This window comes from Daphnia carinata, chromosome 5, assembly GCF_022539665.2.
Source record: "Daphnia carinata strain CSIRO-1 chromosome 5, CSIRO_AGI_Dcar_HiC_V3, whole genome shotgun sequence".
Classification (NCBI taxonomy): domain Eukaryota; kingdom Metazoa; phylum Arthropoda; class Branchiopoda; order Diplostraca; family Daphniidae; genus Daphnia; species Daphnia carinata.
The window spans coordinates 9,085,611-9,101,941 of NC_081335.1; the positions used below are offsets into that span (position 1 = coordinate 9,085,611).

The window sequence follows — 16,331 nt, forward strand, 5'->3', positions numbered from 1 at the left end:
GAAACCATTTTTTTTTTTTCCTATTCCAATAAAGAAAGAAAAATAACTAAAAACATTGTAGTTGAATTGAATCCAGAAACAGTTGGATTGTCGAACGCTGGATGGCGGTCGGATCAGAGGGAGCGGATGAATTTGTTGGGGAAAGAGGGGCGTCGAATAGCCGCAAGGCTTTTGCTGCTGCTAAGGCATCGGATTCGAAGCTCGTGACTCAGTTGCTGTTAGTGCCCGTTAGGTTAGAGAGTGAAGCGCATAGCGTCACCTCCCAAGCGACTTGTGTGTGTGAGTGTGTGTGTGTCTAGATGTGTAGTAGTGTGTGTATAGTTTTTTTTTGGTCGTGAGAAGAAGAGAAAACTCTGTTTTTGTTCTGCCCACACAAATTTTTCGCTTTACTCATCATTGAAGGCAGCCATATTTCTTACGTTGCCCATTTTCTTTCGTCTCGTGTTTCAAAGGTGAACCCACTGGAATTGATGCCATTTTCTTGTTTCATCTCTTTTTTTTTCCCTCATTTTCTTTTCATCCCCTTCGTGTTGTGTGTGTGTGTGTGTGTGGGGGATGGGTTGTCAAAAGCCTAGAGCGTCCAAGGAGGGAGGGCAGCAGCAGCAGCAAGCAGCATTCCATTGTGTGTGTGTGTGTGTGTCTGCGAGTCTGTGTGTGTATGTGTGGCAACTGTGCGTTCTCGCCCAGATTGAATTCTCTTCGGCTTCATTTTCAGCACACACCGAGTTGCAATGATTCAGTTTTTTTCTTCTTCACGCAGCTGGACATGTTTCTTCTTTGTTTTTTTGTTTTTTGTTTTCTTTCTTTTATCCTCGATCGATTCGTGCACTATCGATTCTCCCTTTTTAGCCCCCTCGAGCAAGTTCGCCTTTCTCTCCCCTTCTTCTACCACCACATAACAATTTTCAAGTCAATTTATATATTTATATATATATATATATTCTTTTTTTAACGACCAGCCAACGAGAGAAACACGGTTTCCAGCTACCGGGCACGAAAGAAAGAAACAAGATGGTGGTAGTGGGTGATGGTTTAGTACATAAGGAGGGATTTTGGGAGAGGACAGGGCGAGTCCAGACACGACGACGATGTCAACAAAAAACTAAAAAATCTGAGAATAGCAAAAGTGGTGGGGAAAAAAAGGGCAGCACAGAATCTTTTTTCTTTCTTCTTTTAAAATACCTGTTTTTTTTTTCTTTCTTAAAAAAAAAAAAAAAAAAAAAAAGGACGCCCTCTTTAAAATAATAAAAAGATTGTTCGTATCAAATGACGTCACGAAACCTTAGCTGTATTAGTCTATTTACGGACAAGTTAAGAAACCATAAAATCTTAAAAAAACAAAAAAACTTTAGTTTTTCTAATCACTTTACGCCCACCTTTAATGTCATTTTTTCTTTCTTTATTGAATTCGATTAAAAAAAAACGATGGTGATTTTTATTATTTTTTTTTTTAGATTGGTGCTGTGATGACTCGTTCGTCTGTACGGAAATAAAAACGAAGAGAGAGAGAGAGAGAGAGACACGTTACAAAAGTGGTGTGCAATCAAAAATGGCGAGTGCGAAACATCAGTTTGGAGATTGGTTTTCCATCTGCTGGCCGCTGTTGGTGTTGACGAGTCTTTGTCTCGTATCGGCCGGTCCGATCGTGAACACATTTAACGAAGGCAATGGCGGTCATCGTCTGCAGCATCTGGTCGTGGACAAGCACAGCGCACTGGTCTACGTCGGCGGTGTCAACCGGCTCTACCAGCTCTCGCCGGAACTGGAGCGTCAGGTGACTGTCGAGACGGGCCCCAGGGAAGACAGTCCCGAATGCCCGGCCGTCGACTGCCTCGGCTCGGTCGTCAAAAGGCTAACGGACAATGTCAATAAAGCCCTCGTCATCGATTACACGGACACGAGGCTCATTGCCTGCGGCACTCTCTACCAAGGTAAATTTCAATTTGATTTCATTCCCCCTTCTTTTTCAAACTCATTCAACACATTTTTTTTTTTTTTCTTTTCAATCAAATCAAAATGAAAAGGCATTTGCAGTGTGAGAAATCTGAAAAACATCAGCGAGGAACTGATGGAAGTCAGGGAGCCGGTCGTGGCCAACAATTCCACAGCGACGACGGTGGTTTTCATCGCTCCGGGACCGCCGAATCCGCCCAGTACGCACGTCCTCTACGTCGGCGTGACGTACACGGGCAATTCCCCTTACCGATCGGAAGTGCCGGCCGTGTCGTCGCGTTCTCTGGCCCGTCACGAAATGTTCCAAATCGCCAAGATGGAGGTGACGACGGGGACGAGGATTTCGGTCAATTCGCTGAGTCGCGACCGCTACCCCATCCACTACGTTTACGGCTTCTCCTCGGAGGGATTCTCCTATTTCCTGACGACGCAGATGAAAGAATCGACCAACAATTCGCCGTACATCTCCAAGTTGGTCCGCGTCTGCCAAGACGACCGCGACTATTACTCTTACACGGAAGTGCCGCTAGAGTGTGTGGCCGACAACGGCACTAGATACAATTTGGTGCAAGCCGCCTACGTCGACAAGCCCGGATCGGATTTGGCCGCCGAATTGGGCATTAGGGCACAGGACGACGTCCTCTACGCCGTTTTTGCCCAATCGGATCCGGCCGAAGGAGGCGAAATGAGTAATCGCCCTGCCGCCCGATCCGCTCTCTGCGTCTACTCGCTCAAATCCATCCGGCGCAAGTTTATGCACAACATTCAAAAGTGTTTTAGCGGAGAAGGACATCGCGGATTGGACTTTATCTCGCCCAGTCTACCCTGCGTTCACACGGTAAGATCTCTGCGCACTCAATAGGGGAAAAAAGAGACGTCCTTGTTTTTCATTACATATGCAAAACGCGTTCTTTGATTTATTTTGCCTTCCCCGCCCACCTTACCCCGTTACTTTTAATTTCCAAGGATTCGATTTCAAGTCGAAACCGTGTCATGTCTTTCTTTTCTTTTTCTTTTTTTTCGTAGTCGGAGAAGACCAAAAGTAGAAAAAAAAAGAGACAGTTTTTTTTTTTTTTTTTTAATTTCTTTCTCGCTCAAGGTCGAGCGCGTTCGTCAACTAGAGTGTGTGTGTGTGTGTAGAGGCAACAATGGCGTTGAAGCCCGTGAAAATGGTGGAAAAATAGGAGGACTTTTGTGTGTGTGTGTGTTGTTTCCCTCCCCTCCAGCCTGCGGCTCGGATGACCCCGGTCATTTTCTTTCGATGGAAAAAAAAAAAAAAAAACGAAATAAAAAGAGAAAAAGAGAGAGAAGAAGAATTCCTTAAGAAAAAAAAAAAAAAAAAAGGGGAGGTAACATGTGATGCCCTGCGGCTATTGCAGTGTAGTACGCCTTTTATGACTAGACAAACCCCAACCGAGAGAGACACACGTACAACCACAACAACATGAGAAACGAAGTGAACTTTGTATTTCATCTCTTGCCGTTTGCTACACACACACATACACACACACACACCACAAAAGCTATCACCACGAACCGGATCACCCGGAGAAATATTTCGAAAAAAAAAAAAGAAGATATCGGTGGATCGAGAAAATGTTTTTATCGCACAGCTATTGTCAATTTAGACGAAGAAAGAAAGAAAAAAAAAAAAAACGACCTTGCCAGTTTTTTTCTATATCGATTTTTATTCCATCATTAGACGAGGCAGGCAGACCCCTCTGGTGTTGAAAGATTTTTTTTTTTTTTTCGCCCTTTTTCTTCTTCTTGGGAATAAAATAAAGATGGAGAAACAAAACAAAAAAATGGGAGGAGGTGACATGGAAAAAGGAGAGAGAGAGGGGTGAAATGTTGTGCGTCTTGAACAAGCCGTTGGGAGCTGCTGGGCGAGAAGAAGACGCTTTGAAACCATTTTCTTTTTTATGGCTTTTTTTTTTTTTTTATTTTTCGTGGCTTGTAATTAAGTTTTCGAGTCGTTATTCACATTGGACTGGGGGCACACCTTCAAATGCGATTTGTTTCCTACGAATCTCGTTATAGAAGGTCGGATGTTGACGGTGCCACACATCGTAACCCAACTGAAACGTTTAAACAAAACAGGTGACACAAACCCAAACTTCTTCTATTTTGCAATGATTTTTTTTTTTTTTCAAGGGCCTCTTTTAACGAAAATGTCAGACCTTTTTTTTTCATTTTGGAGAGGCGCCATTCGTGATCGAGTTTATTTCGGTCAGTCACGATCGAGTGGCCTACATCGACCCCCCTGTTTTCCTTTTTCTCTCTCTCTCTCTCTCTCTCTGTGCCTTTGGCGTACGCTGTGCGAAAACAAAACAATCGGAACAGGAGAAACCGGAATTTGTTTCATTCGCTTGACTGATTCCTACAGTTGGATGAACAACGATAAGGCCTTCCCCAGTTTTTTTTTTTTTTTACAAGCCAATCAACAGTTTCAGCGCCAGGACTACAAGCGAGGAGGGGGGGGTGGGTGTGTTATTGATTGAAACTCTCGCCTTTCCCTCTCACAAGAAACCGGAAGACAAATCCGGTAGTAACTTGAGATTGAACGTTTTCCACGTTTTTATTATTATTATTATTTTTGCTCCCCCCTCCCCCCCGTGAACACGTTGCCAGATGGTCATTGTCTTTTGCGGTATATCGTCGCGCAAGACTCGTTTTTTCTTTCACCGACCATCATTTTTTTTTTTCCAAGTTGCACCGCAACACGTACACCTTTGAAAAACAAAACAAAAACGAAACAAAACCGGATGACGATGTCGTTCCACTGGATGGTTCACTTTTTCCCTATCGCATCGCGTGTTTTATCTTCTTTTTTTTTTAAATAAAATAAAACGAGAGACTCTTGGTTGTCTGCCATCGTCCCTCCTTTGATGATGAAATCCGATAATGAAAATTTGAAAAGAAAGTCGTCATCGTTTGATGAAAATCAAAGTATCCGCCATTGCCAATCGTAAATTGGCTTAAATGGTTGGACCCTCACGAGTTTCTTTATCGTTTTTTGAATATTCGATAGCTCATTAGAACCGACGTTGATCTCGAACTTGAAGAAAAAAAAAAAAAACTTGAATCATTTATTTAAAAAAAAAAAAAATGTTTTTGTGTCTGTTTTATTTATTGTATTTATTTATTTTTTTTGTAGAAATTGCAAACAATCGGAGAAGATTTTTGCGGTTTGGATGTCAACACTCCGTTGGGCGGTGACGAACCCGTGTTTGAGACGGCCGTCTTCACATGGAACGAAGTCCTGTTGACGGCCGTAGTAGCCACATCCACGGGCGATTTCACCGTCGTCTTTCTCGGCACGTCCAAAGGACATTTGAAAAAGGTAAAAATCTCTTTTTCTTTTCTATTTCTATTTACCTTTTCTCTTTCTTTTTCCTTTTTCTTTTTTCCTTTATTATTTGGGAACATGTGTTTTATTTTTATTTATTTTTTTTTTGCCTTTTCTATTTGAACTGTCTCCGTGTGACTTCCTGCCATGCACCCCCCGCCGTTCTTTTGTTTTCTTAATGGTTTTTTTTTTTTTTTTTCCTTTGGCAGTTTTTTTTTTTTTTTTTTTTTTTTAGGGGGGGAACGAAAAAAAAAAAGAAATGTGTCTATTTTCATGTTTACCTTCTCGAGGTTAGAGGTCTTTATGAATTCCGATTTTTCTCGCTCTGGGGCCTGGAACTAGAGGAAGAGAAAAAAGAGAGGAGTTCACTGACTTGACACAAGAACAAGAAAATGATTCACGAGAGGTGAAAGCTGATGATCACGCCCTCGAGCTTTTTCTCTTGTTAGTTTGTCAATTCGTTCAAAGGTTGTGAACAGGTCAGAAGCGTGAGACGAGAGAAAACAGAAGCCAATCGTTGGTTGTTACGTTCCAGTTTTTTTTTTTTCCGTTTTCTTTGCGTGAAATGGCATGCTGGCCAGCCTTTCAATCTCTTGTTACATTATTTATCTGACAGTTTTGTTTTTTTTTTCATACGCAAATGAACATTTAGGGCGGGTAAATTGATCTTGATTTTTTTTTTTTAACATCAAATTCTGTGTTATATTAAATATGCAAAAAAAGAAAAAATTTACTGTTGGGGGAGGGGGGAGAAAGGAAAGAAAACGATTCCCGGTGCGTTCCAGCAACGTGATAACGACACATCGTAAAAAAAAAAAAAAAAAAAAAAAAACGATACTTTTTATTTTTTTTTTTTATCGTTTTGCCCATTGGGCGAATTGTTTGAAGAACAATATCCATTTCCTAGTATTTATTTATTTATTTATTTCCCCCCCCCCCCCCCCCCCCCCCCAATTGGGAAAACACCTGCCTTTTCTTTTAAAATTCCAAGTTCCACAATCGAATCGATGTAGCGAAAAACAATTGCAAAGTCGATTGGGTTTCTTCTTTTTGTGAACGTCTTTTAATGGAAATCATCGTCCGGAAAATGATTTTTAAGGTGTTCGCACAGGGGGAGGGGAGGGAGAAAGCGCACCTCGTTGAGCAATGACCAAAAAAAAAAAATTGGATTTTGGATGCAAAAAAAAAAAAATAAAAAGAAAGAAGTCAATTTTCATCTAAAAATAATAAAACGACGACTTGATTTTTTTTTTTTTTTTTGTTTGTCTTATAGATGGTGGTGGGAAATGTCAAAGGAGACGGCGGAGGTCGAGGAGCCTTCGAGTACGGTGACATTACCGTGGACGAAGGAAGCCGCGTTTCATCCGATCTGGTCTTTGATCCGCAGCGGATGCATCTCTACGCCATGACGGAACGCAAAGTACTAAAATCAATACACTTTGCACGTTCATTTGCAATTTGCCAAATGGATCAAAAAAAACAAAAAAAAACAAAACAAAAAACAAACGTTGGCCTGACATTTTGTTTTCGTATTTTTTTAAAGGTGACCAAAGTTCGCGTCCAGGATTGCGGCGTGTACAAGACGTGCGGCGAATGCCTCGGAGCCCGCGACCCCTATTGCGGATGGTGTTCCCTGGAAAACAAGTAAAAACCGTCTGCCCCGTTATACCAGGAAACACGACCCTTCCGCTGTATTTGGCTAATGTTTTGCCTTTTTTTTTTTTTTCTTTTTATTGTGTCTTGGGTGTGCAGGTGCAGTTTGCGAAGCGATTGTCAAGATGCGGCCAAGGATCCGCTCTACTGGATTTCTTACAAGAGCGGAAGGTGCACCACCATCACTTCCGTCACGCCCAACCAGATCCAACGGACCACAGCTCGCACGGTACGTCGTACCATCTTTCTTTTTTTTTTTTAAACAAATGGTCCGCCTATTTTCTTTGTTTGTACATTTATATATATATATATATATTTTTTTTTTTTTGCCTTTTAACTGTTGAATGGGCAGCTCTCGTTGGTGATTGACAATCTACCAAAGTTTTCGGGCCAGCTCCAGTGCGCCTTTTCAGCATTTGGCAAGACGCTGTTGACGAACGCGACAAGGACGGCCAATGGCGTCAGCTGTACAACACCTCGCACCGATCACATACCGGCCAATCCGATTGGACAACGTGAGAGAGTCATTTTTTTTTTTTTTTTTTTAATTAATTTTTTTGTTCCCAGTGCGTTTTTCACGCTAGATGGCCTTATTGTTCATTTTCCACTTTGCTTCACTTAATTTTTTTATTTTATTTTTCGTTTGCCCTTTTTTCCGGTTGATGAGCGTGGAACCTTTGGCTACTGTCGTTGCAGCTGTTGCCTCCCGTCTCTCTCTCTCTCTCTCTCTCCTTCTCCCCCACTTCAAATCTCGCCTTTCACTCTCTTTGCAAGCTTCACACGTGTCTCCTTTCTCTCGGAATCCACCCCGCTTCCCTCTCCTTTCGTCTTCCTCCCCGTCTAGCATCGAAAAATACAGAAACGATCGCAGTGCGGAGGGTGGGGCTCGTGATCGATAAGTTGGGGGCCTCCGGGTTCTCGGTGTGTGTGTGTGTGTGTGAGAGAGAGAGAGAGAGCTCTGGTTTCTACTTGGCAGTCGGTAGACTTTGTACTTTTCATGTTTGCCAATGTTGAACTTGAAGAATTAGGAGCGAAATCATAGAAAACAACACACACATGAAAAAAAAAAAAAAAAAAAAATCAATAGAGATCATCTTGAACACGTTTTTTTTAAAATTTTTTTTTTTAAACAAAATCTTTCCTTGCAGGGGCTTCTGTTCTGTCCGTTTGAAAAAAAGAAAAAGGGATGATACTCATTAGTATTGAAGATGGGTCGCAGTCCGTCTCAACTAACTTGATCAAATCAATTCGAGCGAAAACTAAGCGCGGGATAGGAAAAAAAAAAATAATAAAAACTTTTGCTCAACGGCGACAAGTTCGTTTGATGAGAACGAAAATCGACTTCACCCTCCACCGCCTTTTTTTTTTTTTTTTTTTTTTTCTCTTTCTCTACCCCCCCCCCCCCCCCCCCCCCCCCCCCCCAATTTTTAATGATTGTATTATTTATGCATGAGCGTTCAAGTCGCCCGCCACGTTTGCATTGAGGGGGTTGCAAGCTCAGAGGGAGAGGAGGAGGAGGAGGGGGGGGACTACATAAATAGGATTTGGTCGATGATCAACGTTAGGACCATTTAGGAAATTGAGTTATTCGATTTTTTCTATTTTCTTTACCGGCCTTTTTTTTTTGTGGGGGTGGGGGGGGTGTAGGGCCGAGGCAGTTACAGTCCCCCCGTATCGATCCCCCCTCCGTACACAGAACACATACACAGAGGTGCTTCCGACTGTGAAGCGTGATTCATCTTGTACCTTTTTTCTTTCTTTTTCTTTCTTTCTTTCTTATCTGGCTACTTTACCTCCGCCAAGAAAAAAAAAATTGAAAGACGACACATCAAAAGGGAAAAGAAATTTTTTTTTTTTTTTCCCTTCGTCTCACCTGAAATTTGCCCACCCCCTAAAAAGAAAAGAAAAAAAAAAGATTGGCTTCGTGGATCGTTTTCGCGATCACGAGCTTGATAGGACGTGACTGTTCAATCATTGGCTATAAAAAAAAAATTAAGGAAATTTTGTTCTTTTATTTTTTTTTTGATTTCAACACACAGATCATTTCACGGCCAAATTGTCGGTGAGGACGACGACGGGCCCTGATTTCGTGGCCACTAATTTCACATTTTTCGACTGCGCCACCTACACTTCGTGCACGGAATGCGTCTCTTCGCCATTTCCGTGCGATTGGTGCGTGGACGGACATCGATGCACCCACGACACGGCCGAAAATTGCCGCAACGACATTCTCGTCAGCGGCGTCAACGTAAGTCGCATCTTTTTTTTTTTTTTTTTTTTCCCTTTAAAAAATTGCTTTAATTAAAAAAAAAAAAAAAAAAAAAATGCACATTTTTTTTTGCAGAGGATCGGGCCGAGCATCCGCAGTGGACCGGGATTCTGTCCGCGAATCAACGCGACGGCCAGCGTTTCTACGGAGATTCTCGTGTCTCACGGCGACAAGAAGAGTATCAAGGTCAAAGTGGAGAATATTGCCCAGTTTATCGCGCAGACCAATTTCGTCTGTCAGTTCAACATCGAGGGACGGGTGACGGACGTTCCGGCCCAGCTCCTCGGCGACATCATTTACTGCGACGACATGGAGTTTACGTATTCGTCGCGGGCGCCCAACATCACGGCCACGTTCGCCGTCATCTGGGGCGGATCCAAACCCCTGGACAATCCCGACAACGTCCACGTCCTCATCTATCGCTGCAGAGAAATGGCCGACAATTGCGGACTCTGCCTCGCCCTCGCTGACAAATACCTCTGCGGATGGTGTCAGACGTCCGACAAGTTCGTTGTTCTGTCTCGCAGTCAGATGGGCGTTGACCAAAATTGATTTTCTTCATTTTTGGATTTTTTTTTTTTTGATTAGGTGCGAAGTGAGGGAACAGTGCGATCGTAGTGGAATCGGCGGATCAGTTTCGGTGGCGACGGGAGCGCCTTGGTTGGATCGAGACCAAATCTGTCCAAACCCTGAGGTTTGTTTATGTTTTTTTTTTTTTTTTTCTGTTTTGAAAATCCAGAATTTTTCCAAAATCTTTAGCAAAGAGAGAGAGAGAGAGAGAGAGATCTGGTTTGGCAACTTTCTCCTTTTTTTTTTTTTTTTTTCTTCTCTCTTTAACGTTTGGTCATTGCTTCCAAAAAAGGAACCAACAACAAAAAAAAACAAAAAAAAAAATCAATCAATTTCACGTTCTCTTTTGTGTGTGACGAGAGAGAGAGAGAGAGAGACAATACCCATATGGCGCTTTCTCTATTTTTCAATCTTGACGTAATCAGAGTGAAAGTTTTTGTCCTAACCCGTTTTTCATTTGTTTCTTCTTCTTCTCCTCCTATTTGTTAAAACACACACACACAAAAAAAAAAAAAAAAAAAAAAAAAAAAAAAAAAAAAAAAAAAAAAAAAAAAAAAAAAAAAAAATTTGAATAAGAAACAAGAAGACTAATCATTATTATTTTTTTTTTTTTTGTTGAATTTCGACAGGTGAAATGGTTCGACCCGCGACTGGGCCCGTGGGAAGGCGGAACCAACGTGACGATCGAGGGTGTCAATCTGGGCAAGACGTTTAGCGACATTGCCGCCGGAATCACAGTGGCCGGCATGCCGTGCCACCCCTACGAAGAGCTCTACGTCCAAACGCGACGGATCGTCTGCCTGGTGGACAGCCCCAAAACGAGCGAATCTCGGCGAGGGCCCGTCATCGTCCGCGTCTCCAATTTTAAAGGCGAATCGGCCGACTATTACGAATTTGTCAATCCAATCATCGAATCGATCCATCCGAGCCGCGGCCCGCTCTCTGGCGGCACTCAATTGACGATTCGAGGACAGTTCATGAACGCCGGCAGTTCCATCCAGGCCGTCATCGATCCGGCACTGGCCTGCGCCATTGTCAGCACCAACGCCACTCATGCCATCTGCCGGACAAGCGCCTCGAATCGGCTCCGTAGCGGAGAGCTGCACATGTCGTTCGACCGTGGAGTCCGCCGCTACACTCGACAAATGTACCAATACGTCGAAGATCCGACGATCGAGTACGCCGAATCGGGCGTCGTTAGCCAAGTCAAGGTGCCCAAAGGCATCCCCGCAGGCGGCATCATCATCTCGGTCGCCGGCAACAATTTGGAATACATTCAGGTGAAAAGGATAATGTTGTCCTCTATTATAATTAAATTGTCATTCGTTATTAATATTGATTTTTCGTTCTGCTTGACGGCGATCACAAATAGGAACCCAAGATGTTTGTCCGCTATCGAGACGTGGTCCACTCGAGTAGTTGCCAGGTGCTGTCCAATCAGAGGATGGAGTGCCGGTCTCCTTCGGTGCCCGTCCTCGGCCAGCAGATATCGCCCGAGGAGCCACTTTTACTCGACTATGGATTTTTGATGGATGATGTGCGGACGGTACGCAACTTATCGCACTCGCCCAGGTACTACAAGTTCGAACTCTACCCGGATCCCGTTTACGAGAAATTTGACGAAGAAATCAAGTATTACAAGAGCGACTATTTGACCATCAACGGCATCAACTTGGATCGAGCCTGTCAGGTACGCAAAAACTTCCACACTTTTTTTTTTTTTTTTTTTTTTTTTTTTTTTTTTTTGCACTGGAACAATTGTTTAAAATGGATTTGGAACGAATTTTTTTTAGGAGAACGACGTGGAGGTATCGATTGGAACGGCGCCGTGCAACGTGACGTCGCTCTCCAGGAATCAGTTGACGTGTCGTCCTCCTCCAGCCCAACCGCCAGCCGCCGGATCCAACCCTAACGACGCGCCCGAGGTTGTGGTCGTTGTCGGCCGGAGCCTCCGTTACGTCATCGGCAAGTTGAGCTACGATTCGCCCAACAGCGGCGAGGGCCAGCTACCCAAGTCTGTCATCATCGGCGTCACGATCGGCTGCGGCGTTTTGGTCTTTGTCTTCATCTGCGTCGTCATCGCCTACCGTCGCAAGTCGACCGAGAGCTCGCGCGTCCTCAAGAGCATGCAGGAGCACATGGACACGCTGGAACTGCAGGTGGCCGCCGAGTGCAAAGAGGCCTTCGCCGAGCTCCAAACGGAAATGACGGACCTGACGTCGGACCTGACATCTGGCGGCATCCCTTTCCTCGACTACCGCACCTACGCCATGAAGATCCTTTTCCCCTCGATGGAGGAGCACACGCTCTTGCAATGGGAACGGCCGGAGCTGCTGCGCAAGGACAAGCCGCTGCGTCTCTTTGGCCAGCTTTTGATGAACAAGACATTCCTCCTCCTCTTTATCCGCACGCTGGAGAGCAACCGCTATTTCTACATGCGCGACCGCGTCAATGTCGCCTCGCTCATCATGGTGACGCTCCAGAGCAAAATGGAGTATTGCACCGACATTTTGAAGACGCTGCTGGCCGAGCTGATTGAGAAGTGCATGGAGGGCAAGAGCCACCCCAAGTTGCTGCTGCGTCGCACCGAGTCGGTGGCCGAGAAGATGCTCTCTGCCTGGTTCACCTTTTTGCTCTACAAGTTCCTGCGCGAGTGCGCCGGCGAGCCGCTCTACCTCCTCTTCCGCGCCATCAAACACCAGGTGGACAAGGGACCGGTGGACTGCGTCACGTCCGAGGCCCGCTACTCGCTCTCTGAAGAGAAGCTCATCCGCCAGTCGATCGAGTACAAGATCATGACCGTCTACGTCTCGATTTCGCCGCAGACGATCTACGTCAGCGGACTCGAAGCCCACACGGACAACACGGACACGCCCGTCAAGGTCCTCGACTGCGACACGATCGTCCAGGTCAAAGACAAGGCGTTCGACACCATCTACCGCTCGACGCCTTACAGCCAGCGTCCCCGCAAAGAGGATCTCGACCTCGAGTGGCGGACGGGCACGTCGGGCCGGCTGGTGCTCTACGACGAGGACTCTACTTCCAAAGTGGAGGGCGACTGGAAGAAGCTCAACACGCTGGCTCACTACCGCGTGCCGGACGGCGCCCTCTTGACGCTCATTCCCAAACAGTCGTCCATGTACAACCTGTCGATCCTGTCGGATCAGCACCGCGGCGGCGCCGCCGACAAGGGCCACCACCACCACCACCACCACCACTACCACCACAAGTACGAGACGCTCAACCTCAACTTGTCGAAATTCAGTTCGGCCAGTCCGCCTATGAGCCGGGCTACGTCGCCCATGAACCACCACGGCGATCGGAGCCACGGCGGTGGCGGTGGCGGCGGCGGAGGAGGAAACCACGGGACTCACGACCGCGGTGGCGACCAAGATCCCAGCGTCAAAGTGTGGCATCTGGTCCGTCATCACGACCACGACAACAACCGCAAAGATGGCGACCAACGAGGCAATAAAATGGTTTCCGAGATTTACCTGACGCGGCTCCTCTCCACAAAGATAACGCTGCAGAAATACGTGGACGATCTCTTTGAGACCATCTTCAGCATCGCCAACAGGGATCCGCCCTGCCGCTGGCCATCAAGTACATGTTTGACTTTTTGGACGACCAGGCTCTGCAGCACGGCATCACGGATCCGGAGGTGGTCCACACGTGGAAATCCAACAGTTTGCCTCTGCGCTTCTGGGTCAATCTCATCAAGAATCCCAACTTTGTCTTTGACGTCCACAAGTCCAATATTGTTGACTCGTGCCTCTCGGTCGTCGCTCAAACATTTATGGATTCGTGCTCAACTTCCGACCATCGACTGGGCAAGGACTCGCCCAGCTCCAAGCTCCTCTTCGCCAAAGACATACCCGTTTACAAGGAATGGGTAGAGCGATACTACGCCGACATCAAGGTGAGGCTATTTTTTTTTTTTTTTTTTTTTTTTGAAGAAGAAGAAGAAGAAGAAGAATTATAAATTTCATCCCTCTAATTGCTAATTATTTATTATTTACGATGAACAGACGATGGCGGCCATCTCCGATCAGGATATGAACGCGATGCTTGCCGAAGAGTCTCGCCAGCACACGGTCGACTTCAACGTCAATTGCGCCCTGCAGGAGTTGTACAACTACGCCGATCGCTACTATGAGCAGCTGATGATGGCACTAGAGGAAGACGAATTTTCGCAAAAGCAACGACTGGCTTATCGACTGGAGCAAGTGCGAAATCTCATGGCCGCTGAAATGGGCAGCCCTTGAAATTGAAAAAAAGAACTGTACGAAACCTCAAAACTCGTGTGTGTGTGTGTTTTTTTTTTGTTTTTTTTTGTTTTCCTTTCATTTCGCTTGACGTCCAACATACTTTATATATTTCTGATTACAATTTCTTGGCCGGAGCAGCGAAAAATGCGCAAAACAAAAACGAAAAACAAAAAAAAAAATAATAATAATAAGGACAAATTCATATATCGTCTGTTCATTCGAGTCATATTCTGTTAGCCCCTATCCTCCACTTCCTCCTCCTCACCCCACCCTCATTTTTTTTTTTTTTTTTTTTTTTTTAAATTCTTCTTTTAAGTGGCTATTTAAATAGGCAATAAACAAAAAGAAAAGCCGTTTCAATTTTTTTTTGGTGTGGACACAGGAAATCTATTCGGCTTCGATCGTGGCACCTCATTCATTCCCTCTCGTGTCGTCCTACCTCCCCACTCGCCCTCCACCACTTCCACCCCCCCCACTCTATGGACCAATCCTAATCAAGTAGCAAAGTCTTTCCACCCGCTTCACTCGTCTTCTTCAATCGCATATGACAACATTTTGAAACAGAATTTTTAACATCGTTTTTCTTTTGTTTCTTTTCATTTCTTTTTTTTTTTCTCCTGTGCAGCGGGATGTACCCACAACAAATCTTGTTTAAAAAAAAAAAAAAAAAAAAATTTGTTTTCCCCTCACCACATCAGGATTTCATCATGTTTTCAACCTCTCCAACCCCACTCCTCTCCCCCCAACCCCCTACCTTTTTTTTTCCAAATAAATTTACGAGCGTGCTTGCTGTATATAAACATGTGACTGTGTACTGCGAATGTACGTGTGATCTTGTCTCATTATTACCACATCCGCCAGCGTTTTTTTTTTTTTTTTTTTTTTTTAAATTTTCGCTTTATTCCTTTGACATGTATTTTTTTTGTGTGTGTATGTGTTTGTTAATGCTGCCTGTCCAATCGAGCTCATTCGTTGATTTGCGTAACCGGGAAATCGTTATTCGTTTGGCGATCGGGTCGAAAATGGTGATATCCGCTCGATCGTGACAGTGTGTGAATGACTTGATCGCGTGTTGGAACTTGGAGGTCGACTCATTTGTGACCGCATTCCTCGACAAAATTCGATTTGAAACAAAAACAAACAAACAAAAAAAAAAGCCGATGACTTGACAGTATGGACACAGGACGACGAATGTTAATTTTTTTTTTTTGTTCTCTTGTTTTCCCTTCTCGTGTTTTTCAAGTACAGATGAATTGCGACGACCACCTGTTTTCTTGTATACAAGTGTACAGTGACATTGATTGCATTCTTTATACATAAGTCCGTCAAAAACACCACTCATTCTTTTTTTTTTTGCAATCCGGATGTTGTTCACTAAAAAGCTATCTTTTCTCTTATCAAAATAATGCTGTGTAGTTTCCATCGCAACTGTACCTCTCGTGAGAGACACTCAATAACACGAGGATCTATTCATAAATGATAAGACTTTTCTCTTATTTTTATCGAGTGCGCTATGAATTGGGACTTCAACTTGGCACACAAAACAGTAACGTGATAGACGAGGTAATTGCTTTAATAAAAAGGGGACACAGGTGAAGAAAGACAAAGTGGGCAAAGAAAAATGAATAAGCCAACTGGAAAAGGGACGATCCCTAAATAATTCAGAGTGAAACGTCTTTTTGTGGTGCATTCTATTGTTAGGGGATAGTGAGCGTTTGGGTAAATGTAAATGCTATCTATCCCGTTACTTAAAATCGGACTAGAAACAATATTACAATATTTCAAGTGGGAGATATAATGAGAAATGTCACGTACGCACAACTAGCAACACGAAACTAGCGGCATAGTCAGCGACAATAGTCGGAAAAACATGACAAGTTCAACTGTGACTGAGATTTTAAACATTGAATTGCAGTTAAAAAATGAGATAGGCAAAATACTCAGCCAGTAGGCCAAACATGGTCATTTACAAACGAAAGGCTATAAAGTTAAAGAAGGTAATTAAGAAATAGGAAAATGTCTGATATTACGGTCCAGTGGTCTTTCCTATCGTAGGCATCGGAATCCGTACCAATGTTCGTGCTCTAGCGGCTTAACACTGAACTAATACTGGCTTCTGATACTTAAGATAGATCTGGTTAGGGCGCGGCCCCGCGACGATCGGGAACGATTTTGGCCGAACCGCGCGGTTATTTTTTTTAAGGACAAACCGGTGTGGTTCGGTTTTCAAACAGATCGAACCGTTGTTTGATGGTTTATACAGGCAGTT

General features: G+C 44.3%; 1 protein-coding gene across 1 annotated transcript; it reads left to right on the forward strand.

Moving 5' to 3' along the window:
* Nucleotides 1–214: 214 nt before the first annotated feature.
* On the forward strand, nucleotides 215–15,396 carry LOC130699882 (plexin-A2-like). The gene is given in 16 exon segments (XM_057521951.2): nucleotides 215–452; nucleotides 1,455–1,931; nucleotides 2,025–2,791; nucleotides 5,111–5,296; nucleotides 6,576–6,722; nucleotides 6,846–6,946; nucleotides 7,055–7,184; nucleotides 7,308–7,470; nucleotides 8,995–9,203; nucleotides 9,300–9,730; nucleotides 9,813–9,918; nucleotides 10,424–11,074; nucleotides 11,167–11,484; nucleotides 11,588–13,367; nucleotides 13,370–13,713; nucleotides 13,823–15,396. Coding segments are annotated over 15 exon segments (5,952 nt in total). The 5' UTR covers nucleotides 215–452; nucleotides 1,455–1,549; the 3' UTR covers nucleotides 14,060–15,396.
* Nucleotides 15,397–16,331: the final 935 nt, after the last annotated feature.